This window comes from Oreochromis aureus, unplaced genomic scaffold (assembly GCF_013358895.1).
Source record: "Oreochromis aureus strain Israel breed Guangdong unplaced genomic scaffold, ZZ_aureus HiC_scaffold_388, whole genome shotgun sequence".
NCBI classification, from domain to species: domain Eukaryota; kingdom Metazoa; phylum Chordata; class Actinopteri; order Cichliformes; family Cichlidae; genus Oreochromis; species Oreochromis aureus.
Window position 1 is genome coordinate 180,380 of NW_024108935.1, and position 20,257 is coordinate 200,636.

The 20,257-nt window shown below is 39.7% G+C and overlaps 1 protein-coding gene and 1 long non-coding RNA gene across 11 annotated transcripts in view; both read left to right on the forward strand.

Moving 5' to 3' along the window:
• The first annotated feature begins 2,419 nt into the window (after nt 1–2,419).
• LOC120437070 lies at nt 2,420–7,414 on the forward strand. Its single transcript, XR_005610802.1, has 3 exons — nt 2,420–2,477; nt 5,962–6,159; nt 6,585–7,414. It is a non-coding gene; the product is annotated as an uncharacterized LOC120437070 (long non-coding RNA).
• Nucleotides 7,415–14,452: 7,038 nt separating this feature from the next.
• The window catches only part of LOC116312444 (nectin-3-like), a 43,145-nt gene continuing 37,340 nt past the window's right edge, over nt 14,453–20,257 (forward strand). For 6 of the 10 annotated variants that reach the window (XR_005610799.1, XM_039607799.1, XM_039607792.1 and 3 more), the window contains exon 1: nt 14,454–14,860. Coding sequence is in view for 9 of the 10 variants with exons in the window: in XM_039607799.1 (XP_039463733.1) it covers nt 14,743–14,860 (118 nt within the window). In the remaining variant the exon portion in view is untranslated. Of the gene's footprint in view, nt 14,861–16,182; nt 16,525–16,634; nt 16,938–18,201; nt 18,296–19,120; nt 19,276–20,129; nt 20,236–20,257 lie in introns of all 10 variants that reach the window. The other 4 variants (XM_039607794.1, XM_039607793.1, XM_039607800.1 and 1 more) reach the window with 3 other exon arrangements.

Sequence of the window (20,257 nt, forward strand, 5' to 3'; positions counted from 1 at the left end):
GTTTTTTCCACATGCTTAGTACGACCTTTCCTTAAGGTTACAATGTTAAATTTTAAGCTTATAATATACAGTATTAGGCAAATTTAGACACATCACTCAGACGTTTACATTTAGTCTTTTTTGCACTTGCAGCTGCTCTGTCTGGCTGTGCTGATTGACCAGACCATTAAGATTACCACATAGTGCATTACACTATATAATAATACAGGCCAGCCTTTTGTGTTTTCCTGACAGTGAATGCACAAGTTTTGCTCTAGTAAAATTTAATGTAAAGCAACATACAAGGATTTTTTTTTTTTTAAGTTTACTGATAAAAGATGCTTCTCTATTGGATTTATGTTTATTATTATTATTTTTATTATTATTATTAACTTTAAGAAAGTTGAAGCTTGGTTGCTGCAGATATTTTTTATTTAACTATAAAACAATACGATGTAGTATTTTCCATGAGTAGTTAGGAAGATCAGGTTTCTCTGATCCATCATTAATCTGATCAGTATACTGGCGCACAAGATACACAAGGGAAGTGGACACAGCTGGAGCAAACAAGCACAATTGTGTAGACAATCAACACAATGAGGCAGAGGAGGAATTAAAACGAATAATAACACACATATATCACTAGAGCACATTCACTACACACAACAGTAACAGAGAAAACACTTAGGGGGAATATGAAGTTAAAAACCTAAAGAATAACTAAACTAAGACTATTTATTAGTTTGCGTAATATTAATATCTATTTAACAATAAACAGAACTTCAGAACTTGAAAGTCCAAAAGCACAAAACACAGTTTTAAAGACCCAGGAGAATGACCCTAAAATAATATTTTAATCTTTATGTTATTGTGTTTTTTTTTTTCCTTTTTTTGTCCTCGTCCAGACCTTTAACTCCATACACTCAACTCAGTTTTCTGATTCATAACACAGATTGGTCAAATGGCTCCAATGACTCATGCCATCATTCAGCTGTTGAGCTGTGACTCAAAGCAGGCATGTTTTTAAGCACTCATTTATTTGGGGGATGCCAGAGTTAGAATGGGCTGGGCATGCACAAGGCGTGGACACAAATGGAGAAACAACTGGAGGGTTTTTACTTCACTTTTATGGAAATTGTATCATCATCACACTAAAGATGGAAACAGAATGCAACTGAGAATTAACTCTGATATTAGTCTGAAATTTGATAATAGTGCACTGCTCAGAAAAAATTAAGGAAGCATTTGATGGTCACAGTATAACACAAAGTCAGTTCATCTTCAGGGGATATCCCTCTGTTTCATAAACCATGATTCCATTTTACCTGCTTTCGTACAAATGACAGTGACAACAGTGCACTGGAGAGGAAACACAACTACAGACATGAATTGCCACCTTATCATGGTGGAGAGGTTTGTATGCCCTAGTTATCCCAGGAACTATGCTGTCAGGGGCAATTTGCCCCTCAAGGCAAATCGGTTATGGGTGAGCAATTAGAACAAGTGAAATTTAACAGACTTCTGTGATGACAAATTCAAAAATGGACCAAGTTACCTTGACCATATCTCAGTTACTATGGCTCCAACCTGGACCCAGCCTCAGTCAAGGGGTTTGTTGAGAAGCACTTCTGTAGTACAAAGGAGCCACATCGGCAAGATCATCTGATGGAGGAGCTGTGGTGGTCCAGTGTAATGTGGATCAAACGTAGAGGCCTTGATGGACCAATCCCCAGTTGCTGGTTTGTGCTATACTGTGATGAGTGTCCCCCTTTTTAAAAATTTATTTTATTATTATTATTCAGCAGTTTACTTTATTGTTAAACATAATGATAAGGAAAGAGTTATACTCTAAATGTACTGTGACATTATCTACAGTCTTTGCTAACTTAGCTAGTTAGGGTCACTGCTTCCCCTTCCAGAAACTGCTCCAAAATGTAAAAGGCTAACTAGCAAATTTCACTGGTGTTGACACAAAAGCTTTCATTGTAATGTGAGTAAAATCTATTCCATCATCTGTTTTGTGTTCTTTATTTGTTAGGAGTATACAAGCTTAAGGCAAGTCAAGTCTTCGACAGTCTCCGGCAGAAAAGGAGTCATCATGGGAAACTCCCGGCAGCTATCCTAGCATAACTAAGGGTGGATTCCAGTGCCAGCTAAATTATATGTCTGTCTCAGTAGAATCCAAGGTGGAGCTGACAGTGGCGCCATGTGGGTGGAAAAACTGACGATTCTAAGGGATCATGGCTGATCCTTAAGGGCCATAGACAACAGTAGTTTTACTTAGTTTTGTTTGAAATAATGATTAACCTATCACCAAAATGTTTCCTTCAAAGGGTACTAATAAACTTTTTTCCTTCCTAGCATTAGTTTTGTTTGTTTGCAGCAACATAGAGCAAACTCCAGTCAGCCTCTGAACCCGCCTCCCCCCTCCTTTCCTTATTTCATGATTTGATTTGGTCCAGATGGCAGCGCTCTCGGCTGAGCGAAGAGGAAAGAAGGTAGGATGGTGAAAAGAGAGAATGAAAAGAGAAATTAAACTTATGGCAAAGTCCACATGGAAGAAACTGCTTGACTTTCCTAGTATTAGATAGCTTACTTATTTACTTTCTTCCTTCAGAAAAGTTAAGGTATATTTTATTTATTTTATTATCTACTATTTATTATAACTAAAATCATTAAAATATAAAGAAAGTGGTTTGCACATCTTAATCTTCCACAAATCAGTCTGAGCAGAATATTAATCCATGTCTGCACAGTGTTATATTTATAGGACTGGCATGGTTTGCAATATTAAAGCAGTCTAGCCTGAAGTGATATTTGTGTTCATGAGGTTGCACCCAGACAGTGGGTTCTGAAAGCGGAAGGCTCTGCCTCCCACAATGCCTTTAACTATCCTAGGAACCACAAGTAAACCAGCAGTCTGAGAGCAAAATGCTTTACTGGGTTGGTACAGACATGAGGTCTTTGAGACAAGACTGGGCCTGATTATTCAAGACCTTGTATGTGAAGGATTTTAAATATGATTCTGGATTTAACAGTGAACCAATGAAGAGAAGCCAATATGGGAAAAATATGCTCTCTTTTTCTAGTCCCTGTCAGTACTCTTTTTCCAGCATTTTGAATCAACTGAAGGCTTTTCAGGGAGTTTTTTTAGGATCACAGTTGGATACTTTTGATAAATTTGATACACTCGGCATGTGATCATGTGGTTGGGAACTGACTTCTGTCACAAAAACAGGAAATATGTGATAATTATGAGTCTTATGAGACAGGACTTCAGTCTCTCACGTGCTTTCTGTTTGCTTGCATCCAATCATTTGCTACCACTTATCCATTTGAGCTGCAGTCTTAGACATGCCCAGGACATGCTGGCAGATCTTGCCAGCATGTCCTGGACCTACCTCAGGGGCCTCATATGTGGGAACATGCCCAGGAGGCATCCTGATCAAATTAAGTTGCACATGCTTTTCATATGTTCTGTGATAATATTGGTGCCCTGATCACTTGTTTTGTATTGAGCTAATCTGTTATGGGTATGCCCTAAAAACGGGCTCAATGTAAGTCAGCAGCTGTACCACCAGTATTATCAAATAATACTGGTGATACTTATATTTTCAAAATGTATTTCATCCACAGCTCCTATTATGTTTTGTTCCTGTTTTCAAGAGCCCTGGCAGGACCTGTATGAGATTCAGAAACTGAGTTGTTTTTAGTATCATGTTGAGCTGTGAGAAATGGTTAGAGGAACTTGTTATTACATTTTCATTTCTCACAAAATGCTGTAACTGATATGTTCTCTTTACTAAGCTTGTGTTTTGAGTACTTGCTTGCTATTCTCTAGTAGTCAAAATTAAGCTCTACCTGATCAATCCATAGGTGGCCCCTCAACAAGCAACAAGTTTTGCAGTGTACATAACAGGTAGCAGTTTGAAAGGCTCAAAACAAGAAGACATATTTGATAGAAGCTAAATAGAGAAGCTTGTGCATGTTGGTCAGAGAATATAAGAGAAAGGACACAATGGGTCACCTTTGATTCAGGGCACACTTGGAACAATAATCAAGATAATAATAACCTTCCATAATTATCTGTGTAGTTCTTGTATTGCAAAACAAGGTTACTGCATCGCACACAAAGATGCAACAAAGACAATAAAATCCCATAATTGTCTGTGTAATTATTGCATGTTGGTGCTTGAATTTAGATTTATGTTACATTTTGATTGCTGTGATTTTGATTATATGTATTTTAAAGATCTCCATGTAAGCTGCTAGTTATTTACAGACAGATACAGAGCAATACCTTCTTTCACACTTATGTTTCTGTATCTACAAAGAATATCTCTGCATTTGACATTTTTGTTTATTTACTATCAGGAGCATTTAAACTGATTCTGTTATTTTTGATGCATCTCTTGTATTGGCTCGATGACTAAATGGATGTTTCCTTTACGAAATAATGTTAAATCCCTTCCTCAGGAATCCTGTCTGTGTAGTTCTGGTTTAAGTTATGGTCTTTGATTTGTTGTTATTTGTGCTCTTGGTTCTCTTTATGGTTTTGTGATTATGTTATAGTTTTAAGTCTTTAGATTTCTGTCTCTGTGTCTTCCTGTGTTTCACGTTTTTCGCATCTCCGTGTTCCATGTGCCCTCTCCGTCTCTCCAAGTCAGTCGTGCCTCCGTGTCTCTGTGCGTGTTTCATGTTTCCTGTTTTACTTTGACAGTTTCGTGACCCAAAAGCAGGACTCACGAAGCTCAAAAGAATGAACTTGGGGCTGTGTACAAGAGACCACAACTCGAACAGGAAACTAAACTAAGAACTAAACTAGAAAACTAGGAGCTAGGAGTTACGAGAGCCACAAAGTGCACAGAAATCACACACAATAACATGGGATGACACGACAACATGCAGAGGAAAACACAGGACTTAAATACACAAAAGATAAAGAGGGGATGAGACACAGGAGGGGAACAGCTGGGAGAGATCAAACATAACGAGAGGAGGAGGAAGCAAAACTGAATACACTAACATAGGACTTCCTGCCTGCCCCAGCAACACTACATGACAGTCTGGGCTGTGTGCCATGACTTCTTGTTCTTTAAATATAAATTTTAATTTTTTTATTTAAATTATTAAATATTTATGGTGAACCTAACCAGTGAGTTAGGCAGTGTGAAAATTTTAATAGTTCTTCACAGTGTGCTGCAACCTCTGTCTGTCCTCTATCTTCCTGCATACAAATAGATGGGGTTTTTTTCTGGTTTTTTTTATGTGTGTGTGTGTGTGTGTGTGATTATTACTATGCAACACTTTTAATACTTGATTAACACTATGCAATTTTAAATTGTACTTCCTGTACTTCCTTCAGCCATCCTGGTTGCTGCAACACTGTGCAGCAATATATTCGGTTTTAGAATTTATATTCAATGTTTATTGTAGCTAGGCTCAAAATGTTAATGCTAGCTTATTTTAATAAACAACACTGTCATATGCAAGATGAGGGTGCCACTAGGGGTGGCAGGAGATTACTTTAGGGTGGCACATGCCACCCCATACCACCCCGTAGATCCGCCCCGGGGTGGCAGATGCCACCCCTCAAATCCGCCCCTGATCAGCAGGGAGTTGTGCGTACTCCCTGCTGATGACCTGCAGTATTAGATGGTATGGAGCCCAGTCTAAGTGGGTCTACCTGTATGAATAAAGGTTAAATAAAAAATAAAAAGAGGCTTGGTAGTGAAAATCCTAGACAAAAGGAAACGGTTTAATGAATCCAAACAAAGAGGCACTGTTAGATCAATGAGGAGGAAGGAGCAGCTATAAAAAAAGCCCATGCAACTAACAATTGCTCTTTATTCAGAAAGTTGCCAGACTAGATGACTTACATTCTAATTCCAGTGATTTAAAAAGAATGAAAACAGGAGACATGTTACAGTTCATAAAGACTAAGAAGCCTTTTGTTTTGTTTTGTTTGTTTTTTTTCAAAAGGTCCTGATCCTGTACCTCATTAATTTGGAAGATTAAGTCAGTAAAGTAAAATGTTTTGACCTGAGTGATCTGATGTCTGGACGTCTGAACAGAAAGACACCCCTTGCACTTTACACCATTTTGTTTAAGGTCTGTGCAGCCTGTCTGAGCTTAACTGGAGAGAAGAAGCAAAGAAGGGTTTAAAGTGGGATGTAGCAGGTGAGGTCCCAGTATATGAGTAACAGGAGGAAATTACTCAATTGCAAATGAGTCACTGGTAAGCTGACCTATGCTGCTGTTGCTCTGTGTTGATTTAGACAAATGTTACAGTATAGAAGAGGATGTTAGCTTAGCAATAATGGCTGCTGTTCAATCTTTATCTGGGATAAAGGTAGAATCAAAATGGAATTTGGTAGCATTTAAATTTTTAATTGATGACTCCTCCAAAAAGCAAGCAAGATACATAAAAACTGCATGTATAGAAATATTCGTTTTCATTTAAACAAATAAAAATTGCTTAAATGTTTATTAACTTTGGCCACAGATAAAGTTTCAAATCCCCTTGAGGGTACAGCTCTGTAACGATTTTTGCTGTTGCACAATTGTCCCATAAAACTATTTTATGATGTCTCTGCTGCCACCAGGCCCTAACCCATTAGTGACCATGGATACCACGGCCTGCCCTGCACCATGGCAACATCCATCACTGGAAACATTACCACGACACTGCCAGCGACACAGTATAGCCTGCATTTACTGAGTGAGTCATTATATTTTCCCTTGTTTTTTAGATATATTTTTATCCATGAATGAACCCATCATGACAGATCCACAGCATGATTTTTAAAAAGAAAGGAAGAAAACATCATTTAGGCCTACAAATAGTTGCGTTCAGCTGTTGCTTTATTTCCCAGAGGCCCCAAGAGGAAATGGATCTGCCTACAATACATTAAAATCCACTCAGCCTACAGCACATGTACATTCTAATACAATACTGACACTGTGACACTAATGCACTTTTATTATCAAATTAGCTATAGTCAGAGATGTTTTCTGCATTTTTAATGAATAAAAATCATAAAACATTCAAAGCTTAAATTTACAATAAAGATTTCACTTAACTATGACTATAACTGCATTTAATGAGTTTCAGTATGCTGATGACAGTTTGTCTGTTATGCCACAATATATTCCTAAATTGATAACTTGGTTAGCACCATCTCTTTAAGTATGATTAAAAAAACAAACAAAAAAACAAAAACAATGGTAATCTTTGTCTAAGATGGATTCTTGTAATTTATTGTATTACAGGTTAATTACTGTTAGTTACTGCTAGCTGAATCAAACAAATGTAAAGATTGAATTCAGTCAAACTGAACAATTTTAAAGGATGCAGATATAGTTGCTATTTATAAGCATTTTGTGTATATTCAGTGAATCTATCCACTCCTTTCCAAACAGGAAACACTCTACAGTTCAGTTTATAAGCACTAGCAATTTTGCCTTTTTTTGTATTTCTAGACTTACTGGAGTCTCACTGATGGCTTTTCACTTTCCATACTCACCCAATGCAAAGAGAACAGCCTCTTTTTAATTTAAATAAGTCATCCTTCATGCAAATCAAATAACACTGATGTGTTTGTGCAGCTGACTGTGACACAAGGTATTGGGACTGCCACAGAATGCAAAACCAAACAGAGAGGCTGGATAAATATTTAACTACCTTAAAGACACTAAGGGAAGCTTCACTTGGAAGCTTTACACATGAATGGTCTCTGGCTGATCACTTATAAGGTAGAGCCAAGAAATCAGCTCACATTCATCAGACTTCTCTTGGTTTTACTGCATCATCTAAATTGAGGAGTAAAATTCTAATAATGTCAACTAATAATAATATAATAATTTGTATAATGTTTTATTTTTTTTATTTTAAGATCTCCCAGAGGTGAATTACCTAAGCATCCTACCTAAGATGCCTTCACTATTAGTGATGTTCGATTCGTGAACGAATCGTTCAATACTCGAGAATCACTTTACTGACTCGTGAATCATGATTCACAAGCGCAACTGACTCACTGACTCATCCCTGTTGCTGTTAGCAAACTAATTCCATTAGTAGAAATATATCTAGCTTATAATTAAAATTGTGGGGAAAAAACAACAGCCAGTTTCTTAACAAAAACATTTCTGCTCTGAACTGGAAGAAAAAACCTGAGTAGAAGCTCACATCAAGACAATAGCTCCTCAGTTCACAGTAGCATTGCTCAGCTAGCATGCTAACAGCACATTTGAGTTACTCACCCCCTCCCTTGCTGTGCTGAATCATAGCATAAGCGAATCACTCAGGACTCACTAACCCCCTCCCTCCTGGCTCACAGCTCAAACGAGTTGAACGAATCACTGACTCACTCACTCACCCCCTCCCTCCTGGCTCACAGCTTCTTCTTCTTCTTCTTGGTTGGCAACCAATGTTAAGGCGGTTTACCGCCCCCTGGCTCACAGCTCAGTGGACATTTAGATGAGAAAATATATATTTGACACATTTAAGGAAAATACCAATAAAATAAAATAAAAATAAATAAATGTTCCCTTTAGAATTTTTTTTGCTCTAAAGAAAATAGTTGTTTTCTTTTACAATCTTAGCAGTAGGATTTACATTAAAAGAGAAACAAATTAAGTTTGAGTGAAAATATACACTTTTGCACTCTCTGGTCAACTGACTCAGTGACTCAAATGACTCAAGAAACCCGATTCACTTTGGTGAGTGACTCATTAAAACTCGATTCAGTAAAAAGAATCGAATTTACCATCACTATTCACTATTTTCTGTTTACCGAAGGAAACAATCTAAATACATTATTCCTGCTTTGTAAAACAATTATCCAACACAAATGATACTTAAACCCTTGTGCAGCACCATGTTTTCTTGAGAACAGGGCACAGTGGTGTATACTAACCTGAGAATGGTGCCCAGTGTTTTATTCAGATGTCATGTGAGCCACTCTGCCTGGTTCTTGGGTCCTGTGCCACCCAATTAAGGAAAATCCTGGATGCGCCCCTGAAAGAACCCCACTCTTTTCTCAGACAGCGCAGACAGCAAGGATTTTGGTCCTCCCATAATCGCCGTTGTTTTGAATTACATTTAAGTTAAAGCCATGTGTGTTTCTTCGGTTACACTATTTAAAGGCTGAAGAAAAAGCTGCATCCTTAATAGGGCTTTGGAGTTGACGTCACTGGAGGTGGGCCACGCCCCTTTCCACCATGACAGTAGGCTGACACAGGATACAGCTTCAGCTATGGTTCGTGCGTGTTGTGTTATCAGTTGCAACGTTTGATCTCACGATCGTGAAGGCAAGAAGCTGGATAATGGGCTCTCTTTCATCGTTTTTCAACCTGGAGGCAATGTGAGGGATCCCATGTATCCGATATTACTAAACAAAGACGTCAGGCTTGCATTGCAGCGGTGAGACGAGGCGGATCGAGTTCTGTGCAATCCCCAGCTTTTTGTTGGTTTGGTCTCCGCATCTTCTTTCCAGTGAGTTCTAAATTAATTCATATCACTATTAAAATGCTTTTAGTGTTATTTTCAATGTGCTGAGGTCATAGATAATGAGATAAAACATGCTAATGTGTGATGCTGCAGAACCACGTCATGTCATCATGTCGATTGAGTAGCTTATGATTTAGCATTATTGGCAAACCAGCATATGAAATGGATGTAACAAATCCAGACTGGGCACCAACACTGCTCATGGGCCTCTAAAAACATACTAAATTGCTCTCATTGTACACTAATCCGCACATAACTTCCAGATGAATCACACACCTGTCATGTGCACTAATTTTATCTTACAGGCTTTTATGCAGCTGCAGGGTCTGAAGGTGTGCCCGTGCAGAAGTCGATGAAGATCTGACAGAAGAACAACAACAAAATTACAATGTCATAGCTGTGGACAGCAGTTGTGTTGGACAAGTGGAGGTTGAGGTACCACCTGTAAATGTGGACAGTGGTGATCGGACAGACAGCATCACAGAAGCTAAAGGGCAGGCGAAGCATTGTGTGTGCAATGAACAGGGCAGAGCAGAAATAAACACAACACTGCTTGATAAGATTGTTAAGGTTTGCTGTGTTTTGGTGAATATGTGCCCCAGTGTGGTTGTCAAACCAGCGCCAAATGAAACTTGCTCTTGTTGAGTATTCATAAAGCTGTTGTGTTGCATGTGTAGTTCATTGTAAATAATTGTACTTTGTGTGAAGTAATTTCAATAAAACTTTCAATAAAATTTCAATAAAATTATCTATGACCTCAGCACATTGAAAATAACACTAAAAGCATTTTAATAGTGATATGAATTAATTTAGAACTCACCGGAAAGAAGATGCGGAGACCAAACCAACAAAAAGCTGGGGATTGCACAGAACTCGATCCGCTTCGTCTCACCGCTGCAATGCAAGCCTGACGTCTTTGTTTAGTAATATCGGATACATGGGATCCTTCACATTGCCTCCAGGTTGAAAACGATGAAAAGAGAGCCCATTATCCAGCTTCTTGCCTTCACGATCGTGTGATCAAACGTTGCAACTGATAACACAACACGTACGAACCATAGCTGAAGCTGTATCCTCTGTCTAGCCTACTGTCATGGCGGAAAGGGGCGTGGCCCACCTCCAGTGACATCACGCTCCAAAGCCCTATTCATTCTTATCTGTGAAAGTTTTTATTCCCACCCTGCCAGTGGCGGTCCTAGCCTGTTTGGCGCCCTGGGCGAACACTCCCTCTGGCGCCCCCCCCCACACACACACACACACACAAAACATGTTAAGGATTGTACATTAACATAAAACTGTTGTCCACACACACATATGAAGAGAGAGAGAGAGTATGCATAGTATGCAAAAAGCTACCAAACAGCCATCATAATTCGTCATACAATGAGAACAGGACAAATCAACAATTGACAATGACTAATTAATATTAAAATCTGTAACATATTGTATTGTTTGGAGTTTAGTCTGCTACTGTTACTATTTTTACCATTTCTTCTTGGAGCAACTGTAACCCACATTATTTCCTTAGGGATTAATAAAGTATTCTGATTCTGATTGTTTCAGGATGACCTGCCATTATCCAATGACACATCTGTTTACCTGTATCATTTGTTCATTTCTCCTCCTCTTCTTTTCTCTTTTTTCTAAACTGAGCACCTGATGGCTTTGAACTTTTCTTGTCCATCTTCCATTGGTTTTAATTTTGCACTCCAGTATGAACACCCATCCCTCAACCAGAGGATCACCACAACATAATCTAACAGACCTACACCTTAGTTCACAGATTCACTTTGTCTAGGGTGCATTTCTGAGATTTCACACAACCCAGGATTCAAATCATGAATACATAATGGGCTTGGATTTATAACATTATGAATGAAATGTGCTCTATTTGGAAGCAGCAGGTCTCCCTCCCCTTTCGACGGGTTATGTGTGAGACTTTAAATCATCAAACTGTAAATTATAAATTTTAAATTGTTATTGATCCCTTTACACCGAGTCCTAAAGTGTATATTTATTTTCTTACTCTACTATATTTATTTACTTGCACGGCCTCGTCGTCTCGTCTCTCTATATAGGGCTTTGGAGTTGACGTCACTGGAGGTGGGCCACGCCCCCTTTCCGCCATGACAGTAGACTAGACACAGGATTCAGCTTCAGCTATGGTTCGTACGTGTTGTGTTATCAGTTGCAACGTTTGATCACCACGATCGTGAAGGCAAGAAAGCTGGATAATGGGCTCTCTTTTCATCGTTTTTCAACCTGGAGGCAATGTGAGGGATCCCATGTATCCGATATTACTAAACAAAGGCGTCAGGCTTGCATTGCAGTGGTGAGACGAGCGGATCGAGTTCTGTGCAATCCCCAGCTTTTTGTTGGTTTGGTCTCCGCATCTTCTTTCCGGTGAGTTCTAAATTAATTCATATCACTATTAAAATGCTTTTAGTGTTATTTTCAATGTGCTGAGGTCATAGATAATGAGATAAAACATGCTAATGTGTGATGCTGCAGAACCACGTCATGTCATCATGTCGATTGAGTAGCTTATGATTTAGCATTATTGGCAAACCAGCATATGAAATGGATGTAACAAATCCAGACTGGGCACCAACACTGCTCATGGGCCTCTAAAACATACTAAATTGCTCTCATTGTACACTAATCCGCACATAACTTCCAGATGAATCACACACCTGTCATGTGCACTAATTTTATCTTACAGGCTTTTATGCAGCTGCAGAGTCTGAAGGTGTGCCCGTGCAGAAGTAATCGATGAAGATCTGACAGAAGAACAACAACAAAATTACAATGTCATAGCTGTGGACAGCAGTTGTGTTGGACAAGTGGAGGTTGAGGTACCACCTGTAAATGTGGACAGTGGTGATCGGACAGACAGCATCACAGAAGCTAAAGGGCAGGCGAAGCATTGTGTGTGCAATGAACAGGGCAGAGCAGAAATAAACACAACACTGCTTGATAAGATTGTTAAGGTTTGCTGTGTTTTGGTGAATATGTGCCCCAGTGTGGTTGTCAAACCAGCGCCAAATGAAACTTGCTCTTGTTGAGCATTCATAAAAGCTGTTGTGTTGCATGTGTAGTTCATTGTAAATAATTGTACTTTGTGTGAAGTAGTTTCAATAAAACAGAAAAGAATAGTATACATGTTTTTTTATTCTTGATCTTATCACATGTACTTAGCAAGTACATAGAAATGAAATGCAAACTATTTACATGGCAACACACAGCTGGCATCAATCTTGAACCACAAAATGAAACATTACAGGCTATTTAGAGCAGCACGTTGTTTGGAGAAGTATTGCCCAACAAGTTCAGGAAGACACACTTTAAGAAAGAAGTCTTGTGCTTGCTTTAAACGTGGTTCCCAGAAATCCACATCAGGGAAGATGCGTATGACAGAAGGTCTCTGTGTCCACACAACGAGGTCACAGTGCAGTTTCATTCAGTCGTTGTGAGTGCAGTACCTGAAACACACAAAAACCACTTTTAATAAAAGGTCTGTAATGAACCAAGGCTAATATAGATGGGTTGGCTGTATGTGCAAATCAAAAACTGTAACAAGGAAGTTGTTTAGAAAGTTATCAAGTTCAAACCGACTCACCTTTGTCTTAACGACAACGTACAGTTGTCGCAGCGTGGAGGCATAAAGATGGACAAATCTTGCACCCAGCCGTTCGTGAATTGGATGTGGGCCTCCAGGGTAGGTCGTCTGGGTTTCCACTCCGCTTCCTTATTTCATACGGGTCCACATTACCGATGCACGCAATTTTTTGAAAGTACCGTCTCTTGGCGTCTGGGCGCAATCGGTCGCGATACAGCCCTTTGTCTGTGGAGTCAGCGCATACACAGCAAACCAGTTTAAAATTATGCTTATTATTATTAATAAGAACCTTCAGACTCTGCAGCTGCATAATAAAAGCCTGTAAGATAAAATTAGTGCACATGACAGGTGTGTGATTCATCTGGAAGTTATGTGCGGATTAGTGTACAATGAGAGCAATTTAGTATGTTTTTAGAGGCCCATGAGCAGTGTTGGTGCCCAGTCTGGATTTGTTACATCCATTTCATATGCTGGTTTGCCTGCAATAATGCTAAATCATAAGCTACTCAATCGACATGATGACATGACGTGGTTCAATCTGCAGCATCACACATTAGGATGTTTTATCTCATTATCTATGACCTCAGCACATTGAAAATAACACTAAAAGCATTTTAATAGTGATATGAATTAATTTAGAACTCACCGGAAAGAAGATGCGGAGACCAAACCAACAAAAAGCTGGGGATTGCACAGAACTCGATCCGCTCGTCTCACCGCTGCAATGCAAGCCTGACGTCTTTGTTTAGTAATATCGGATACATGGGATCCCTCACGTTGCCTCCAGGTTGAAAAACGATGAAAAGAGAGCCCATTATCCCGCTTCTTGCCTTCACGATCGTGTGATCTAACGTTGCAACTGATAACACAACACGTACGAACCATAGCTGAAGCTGTATCCTGTGTCTAGCCTACTGTCATGGCGGAAGGGGGCGTGGCCCACCTCCAGTGACATCACGCTCCAAAGCCCTATACTGGACTGTATGTAGCGGAGATGACAATAAAGTTTACTGTGACTTCAGCAGCGAGCAGGCGCACCGAGGGCTCTCGCGCTCACTTTTCGCGTATAGAATTTCGAAAAAACATCGGTGCAAATTATAAGTCTGTATCATAATGTCTGGTGTTTTCGTGTTTGTTGGTTTGTTTTTATTTTGTTTTATTTTGCGAGTTGGCTATTAGATGCTGCTCCAGCCAGCCAGAGAATCCCCCGCCGCCCCGCTCTCTCCTGCCTGTGCCGCAAGCAGCAGGCGCACCCTGCAAACGGAGGGCGCCCTTACTCCCAGCAAATGGGCGATAGAAAACCGATCGGTGCCTATGCCATTCCCAATATGCGCTGGCTGCCGTCGGGGCAGCATGAGTACGAGCATTATTTTTTTTTTTTTGCCGATGCTCGTGATGCCGCCCCCCATCACGATGCCTATCTAAAACCGCTACTGCACCCTGGCCCCTCTCGCTCTCTGTCGCTGGTTGGGTGTTCAGCCATTTTCAGCCCGCCTCCTTCTTTCTTTCTTTGCTAGACTCACAAGAGAATCATCGGTCCTGTTTTATTCTAACAATTTTGGGCTGTGGACTTCTTTCTCCCGGAAGTTGGAATGTGTAAATATTATGATTAGTGGACAGCAATGATTAGCGGATGGATGGAGCTGCTTCCTTTTGTGGCAGTTTCTGCCACAATATACCGTCCATATGTGACTCTGCGCTACTACGTGTCCTTCTCGTGACGTTGTCTCTTCTATGTGCTGATGTAGAAGGTATTTTGTAGTGCCTAGTCTACGATGAACTGAATTTAAATGTTGTATTTGTCCACTGCAGCTTCTTAATTTAACATTCAAGCTTCAGAGATTTGGCTTACAAGACATATGGCGTCAATGTGCGCTGCAGGGTCTTAATATTATTGTTTTTTTAAACGAGCTTTGTGGTTCATCAAACTGAATGGTTGTGTATTATCACTTATTAACTATTTGTTACATATACATATTTAACTTGAAATTGATGGTTTCTGCTTGTAATTTCAGTTTGTGGTGATACATCATCCATAAAGTTCCAGACTGTAGTTCTTTGTTCATGAACGTGCTGTATAATTAGTAACAGCCCTCTCTTCCCCATATGCCCTCAGAAATGTTGCTTATTGTTCATTGTTCATATAATGTTATTTATAAGTGAATGGATAACAGATGAATCCAAGCAATGACCTAACAGGATGGTCACATGTTACTGAACTTCTGTACAATACAGAGTTTTTATGTAGCTAACTGTAACTATGTAACTATATAAGGGCATCGTGAGGACGCTGGAGAATATTGTTTTCATTCCTCTGTTAAGGAGAGTGGAGGTGGGTGTTTTTAGGGCCATTTTCCTATGCTTTGGAGCATGACTACTCACATAACCTTGACTGGCTCACATGGAGTTAAGAAAATAAGCTGTGTTGCCTTACCTACCAAACATCTGTGTATTTTCTTATTTTGATCATTTGATGAACGAAATAAATTTCAAGCTTGAGTAGATTAAACCCCCAAGTAACTAGTTAAAAATATTTATCATATTTATTTTTCAATGTCTACCCAGCGTAATTTGAAAATTTGAAAGATGAAGCAGCACGGTGGCACGGTGGTTAGCACTGTTGCCGCACAGCAAGAAGGTCCTGAGTTCAGTTCCACCATCAGGCCGGGGTCTTTCTGTGTGGAGTTTGCATGTTCTCCCCGTGTTTGTGTGGGTTCCCTCTGGGTACTCCGGCTTCTTCCCACCGTCCAAAGACATGCAGTTTGAGGGGATAGGTTAAATGGATAATCCAAGTTGTCACTAGGAGTGAATGTGAGCGTGAATGGTTGTCTGTCCCTGTGTGTTGGCCCTGCGACAGACTGGCGACCTGTCCAGGGTGTACCCCGCCTCTTGCCCTATGACAGCTGGGATAGGCTCCAGCGACCCTGGAAAGGATGAGTGGAAGCGAATGGATGGATGGATGAAAGATGAAACAAACACAAAAGAGTTCATCACACTTTGATATGAATGTCCTTAGATGCTCTTTTGTTTCTATTTTCAGCTCTGCCTTAATCGGATTTTCTGTACTTTACAGCTCTTCAGGTGATTGGTGGAAGTGTGACAGTGGAACAAGGAAGTACCGCTATCTTATCGTGCTATGTTATTGATACCAATGATGACCTGACACAGATTACCTGGCAGAGGAAGACGAGAGAAAAACCTCACAATGACAATTTCCTCACTATCTTACCCAGAGAGGGAGCGCAGTTTGTCAATGGAGGTGATGATCGATTTAAATATATCGGGAATTTTAACAACAAAAATGGAACTCTCCAGTTTTCCAATGTTGCCCTGAAGGATGAAGGCAGCTACACGTGCATCTTCACCTTGTTTCCCAGTGGAAATCAGAAGACTGAGATACCTCTAAACTTGCTTGGTATAAAGAAAACATTTTATTTAAAATATTCTGGGTGTTTGCGTGTGAGACAGAGTTACTTTCACCATGTTGCTTGCATGTTGACTGATTGTGTGCTGTAACTCTCCTAGTGCCTCCTTTTTCAAGCGTCAAGGACAACCTTCCCACTTTGGGCACAGAAGAGGTTTTATTTGCTACCTGCACGGCTGCTGGCTCGAAGCCTCCTGCAGAGGTGAGGTGGCTCACTGGTGCTTTGGGAGACAACATGAGATCGACAACAAACTCCACCCAGTATGACAACGGCACAACTACCACAGTCAGCTCATTGTTTGGTGTACCTACGAGAGAAATTAACGGTCACCAGGTCCGGTGTGACATCAGCGGTGACTCCCTGTCTACAGAAAGAAGTCTGCCCTTCACTATACAGGTCTACTGTGAGTGTCAACTGCTCATGTAGTTTATTATTTGTCTTCTTTTGTGTTGCTGTTGACTTAAGAATGTTAATTATTTAATCAAATATTAAAAGTACAGAAGCACACCCAGGATTAACTGATTAAACTGGATCTGCAGCTGCAAAACAATACTATAGAACTTAATTACTGGTTACCAGTTGATCTATATTATCTCATGCAACAGAAATAGTTTCAGAAATTATGGATAAAATAAAAGTAATAGCTTCACTTTTTAAACTATACCCTGCATCTTTGTTTTGAACAAAAGCAGACATAAACCCTCAAAACTTCATACTTTTAGGTAACCTTAAGTGTTAAGAGTTGACATGGTTTTGCTTTTTTTCTTTGTTCATGAGTTGATTTTTGTTTTTCCCAGTATGGGATACCAGCTTTATCCTTGTTCTCATGCTACTGTCACTCACTCATGTTGTCACAATAGCTGGATAAAGATTTTGCGAAAAGATGAGACGAGTAATGGAACCTGATCTGTGTCCTGGGACAGAACCATCCAGTTCAGCTGAAATGCAGCAAACTCAATAAAGTTGTGCATCAGTGCGTGTAACAGCAAGGCTTTGGTAGGGGAAAGTAGAACTAAAACTATGTCTGTTTAATCAAAGTCCAACTGTGTGTTTTTTACTTACTGGCAGTTGTATATTCCACATCTACATTGCTCGTGTGAAATAATGTGCATCCCTTTTTAATGACACCAGTTAGATAATTAGAATCTTGAGAGCAGCACAAAATTAATCATGTCTACCCAGAATTTGGATATTTCAGCTGCCTTGAATGAGTTTTGTTCTCGGTAAGAGTGCAGATGTTCAGGTTAAAAATTAACTGTCACCAGCTAAAGCCAAGTGACATGCACCATACAGTACAGACTAGCTTAAACCTGTTTGTACAGCTTAACAATGACTTTATATGTTTGAGATCCATTCAGTACACATTGGAAATGGCAGAAGGTGAAGCAAAAACACTAGAGGCTGTTTTCAAAGTTAAAGCATGCTCTTCCAGTATTGTGGGTTCTTTTTTTAAATGACACGGTTCATCTGTGGTGTTCTATTTCTGGTTGAAATCCCCATAAAGGACATGCTTTTAAACAGGCCACCTTGAAACTAAGTGTAAAGTACCCAAAATGCATTTCTTTGTTTTGATTCAAATATATATGAAAAGTTGTGTGATATTATTAAGATTTCCTCAGTTAAGAATTAACACAGGTCTCTCATTCTTTCTTTCTTTTTTTTTGCAGTTTCTCCCACAGAAGTGAACATTACGGTGATTTCAGAGGACTCGTTCGAGTGTGTGACAGAAGCCAAACCAAATGCAAACTTTACCTGGAGCAGGTAAAGTAGTTTGAATATTGGTTTCAGTTGAAATATTCATTTCATTTCACGGGAGTGGTAATAGTAAAGGCACTGAGTCTTATATAGCACTTTTCTTTTCTCCTGGAGCACTCAAAGCGCTTTATACACACCCATTCACATAAGCACTTTCTCCTATGCTTTTTAAGTGCTCACTAGTTAACATTTACACACCAATGGATGCAGCTTGTTAGTATCTGGCCAGTATCTTGCCCAAGGATATTTGGCACTCAGACTGGGGGAGCCAGGGATCAAACCGCCAACCTTCCATTCAGTAGATGACCTCCTGAGCTACAGCCACTCCCCCAGGAAATAGTGTTATCACCAAGCACATGTCATGTGCTTGGTGATAACAAGCACATGAAAGTTCAGTGCACGAGCACATGAAAGTTCAGTGTGAACATTTTAGGCACATAGCTGCAATCTGGTTAAAATGTTTGTCTTGGATTGCAGAGGCAAGCAGGAGACCCATTATTTCAAGTCCTGTGCACAAGTCTATCAGTGTGTTCACCAAACACTAAGAAAATTGACTGTGAGCATTCCATATCCTCATATTTCCACTGGTTTTGCTATTTTCAAGCAGGCCTGTTTTTTAAAACTAGCTGCAAAAGCTGAAATGACCTCATTTTACTTTCAAAGAGACATGAAGGTTACTTCCAAGTCTCACCCGCATCCATCCACTCAATGTCCTCCTCAACCATAATTTATAAAACTGCCACCGTCTACAAAGATGTTTAGCTCTTAGCACAACTCACATTTTTCTGCCCTAACTGTACATTTCGCGTTGTCTCGTTCTTGTTTTTCCAGATCTGGCCAGTCTTTGCTGGAGTCTTCTGTCAAAGTAGACGGTGCAAAGCTACAACTGCTGAGCCTGACCTCTGATCTAAATGGCCTTTATCAGTGTGAAGCATCTAACACATATGGGAGTAAGCGCGGTCAGCTCTATGTGCATATGGCATCAGGTGAGGTCAGCTTGGATTTAGCTGTGCAGTTTGTCCAAATCTTTTTGAACTGGTTTCTGATTTTTGGGGATTTTAGCTTTTGAGGATGTCGTGTCATTCTGATGTTGTTCTGTTTCATGTTCTGTGGACTTCTTTCAAAAGAAATAAATACAAACTTGAACATCTACTATGACAGTAAAATGATGGACTCTAGGCACTCCACCCACATCCAAATTAGAGGTTAGGAATCATTTGTAAGCAAATAGCTTAAGGAAATAATTGCCTAACCTTTGAGCCTGCATAAAACAGACACGTTAATGGATGACTAATGCTCCACTCAGTGCAGTACATATTACTCAAGTCAGTTCTACAATTTAAAACTTAAAGCATGTCTTAACTTATGATATATTCTGTTCATGGTCTTATGCCTTAGACTGTGTTAGTCTGAGAGATTCTGATTGTGCCGTGGGTGCATGTAGTCTTCTTTCAGGCTGCTCTTCTTAGAGAAGCTATGAAAAAATACTTTAAAGAAAGAAAGAAAGAAAGAAAGAAAGTCTGTCTTCTTAAAACTAAACTATGAAGAAATGAGGGTTGGCTCAAGGGATAAAAAACAGGGATAAAAACACTGTCCCTCTCATGCTCTAGCACTCTCCTCTTTCATGCCAACCTCCATGTTGTCAGTGTTTCTCTTTTTCTTCTGCCTGGGAGCTAAATACTAAATACTCAACATCTAAAATATGCACTCTCCCTCCTCTGCACAAGCCCAAACCATCTCAGTCTCTCTAATTTTGTCTTCAACCTTAGCTTTCCCTCTGATTTACTCATTTCTAATCCTGTCTATCCTGTTCATATCCTTCATTCTTGTGTCCCTGCAGGAACATGCTCTGCTGCATGGGCCTCATTTGGTGTTTTGATGTGTGTTTTTTTCCTGAGCATCGTTGGGGCTGCAGTATGGTACTTTTATACACATGAAGATCAAAGGTACTTGATACATTAACTTGCA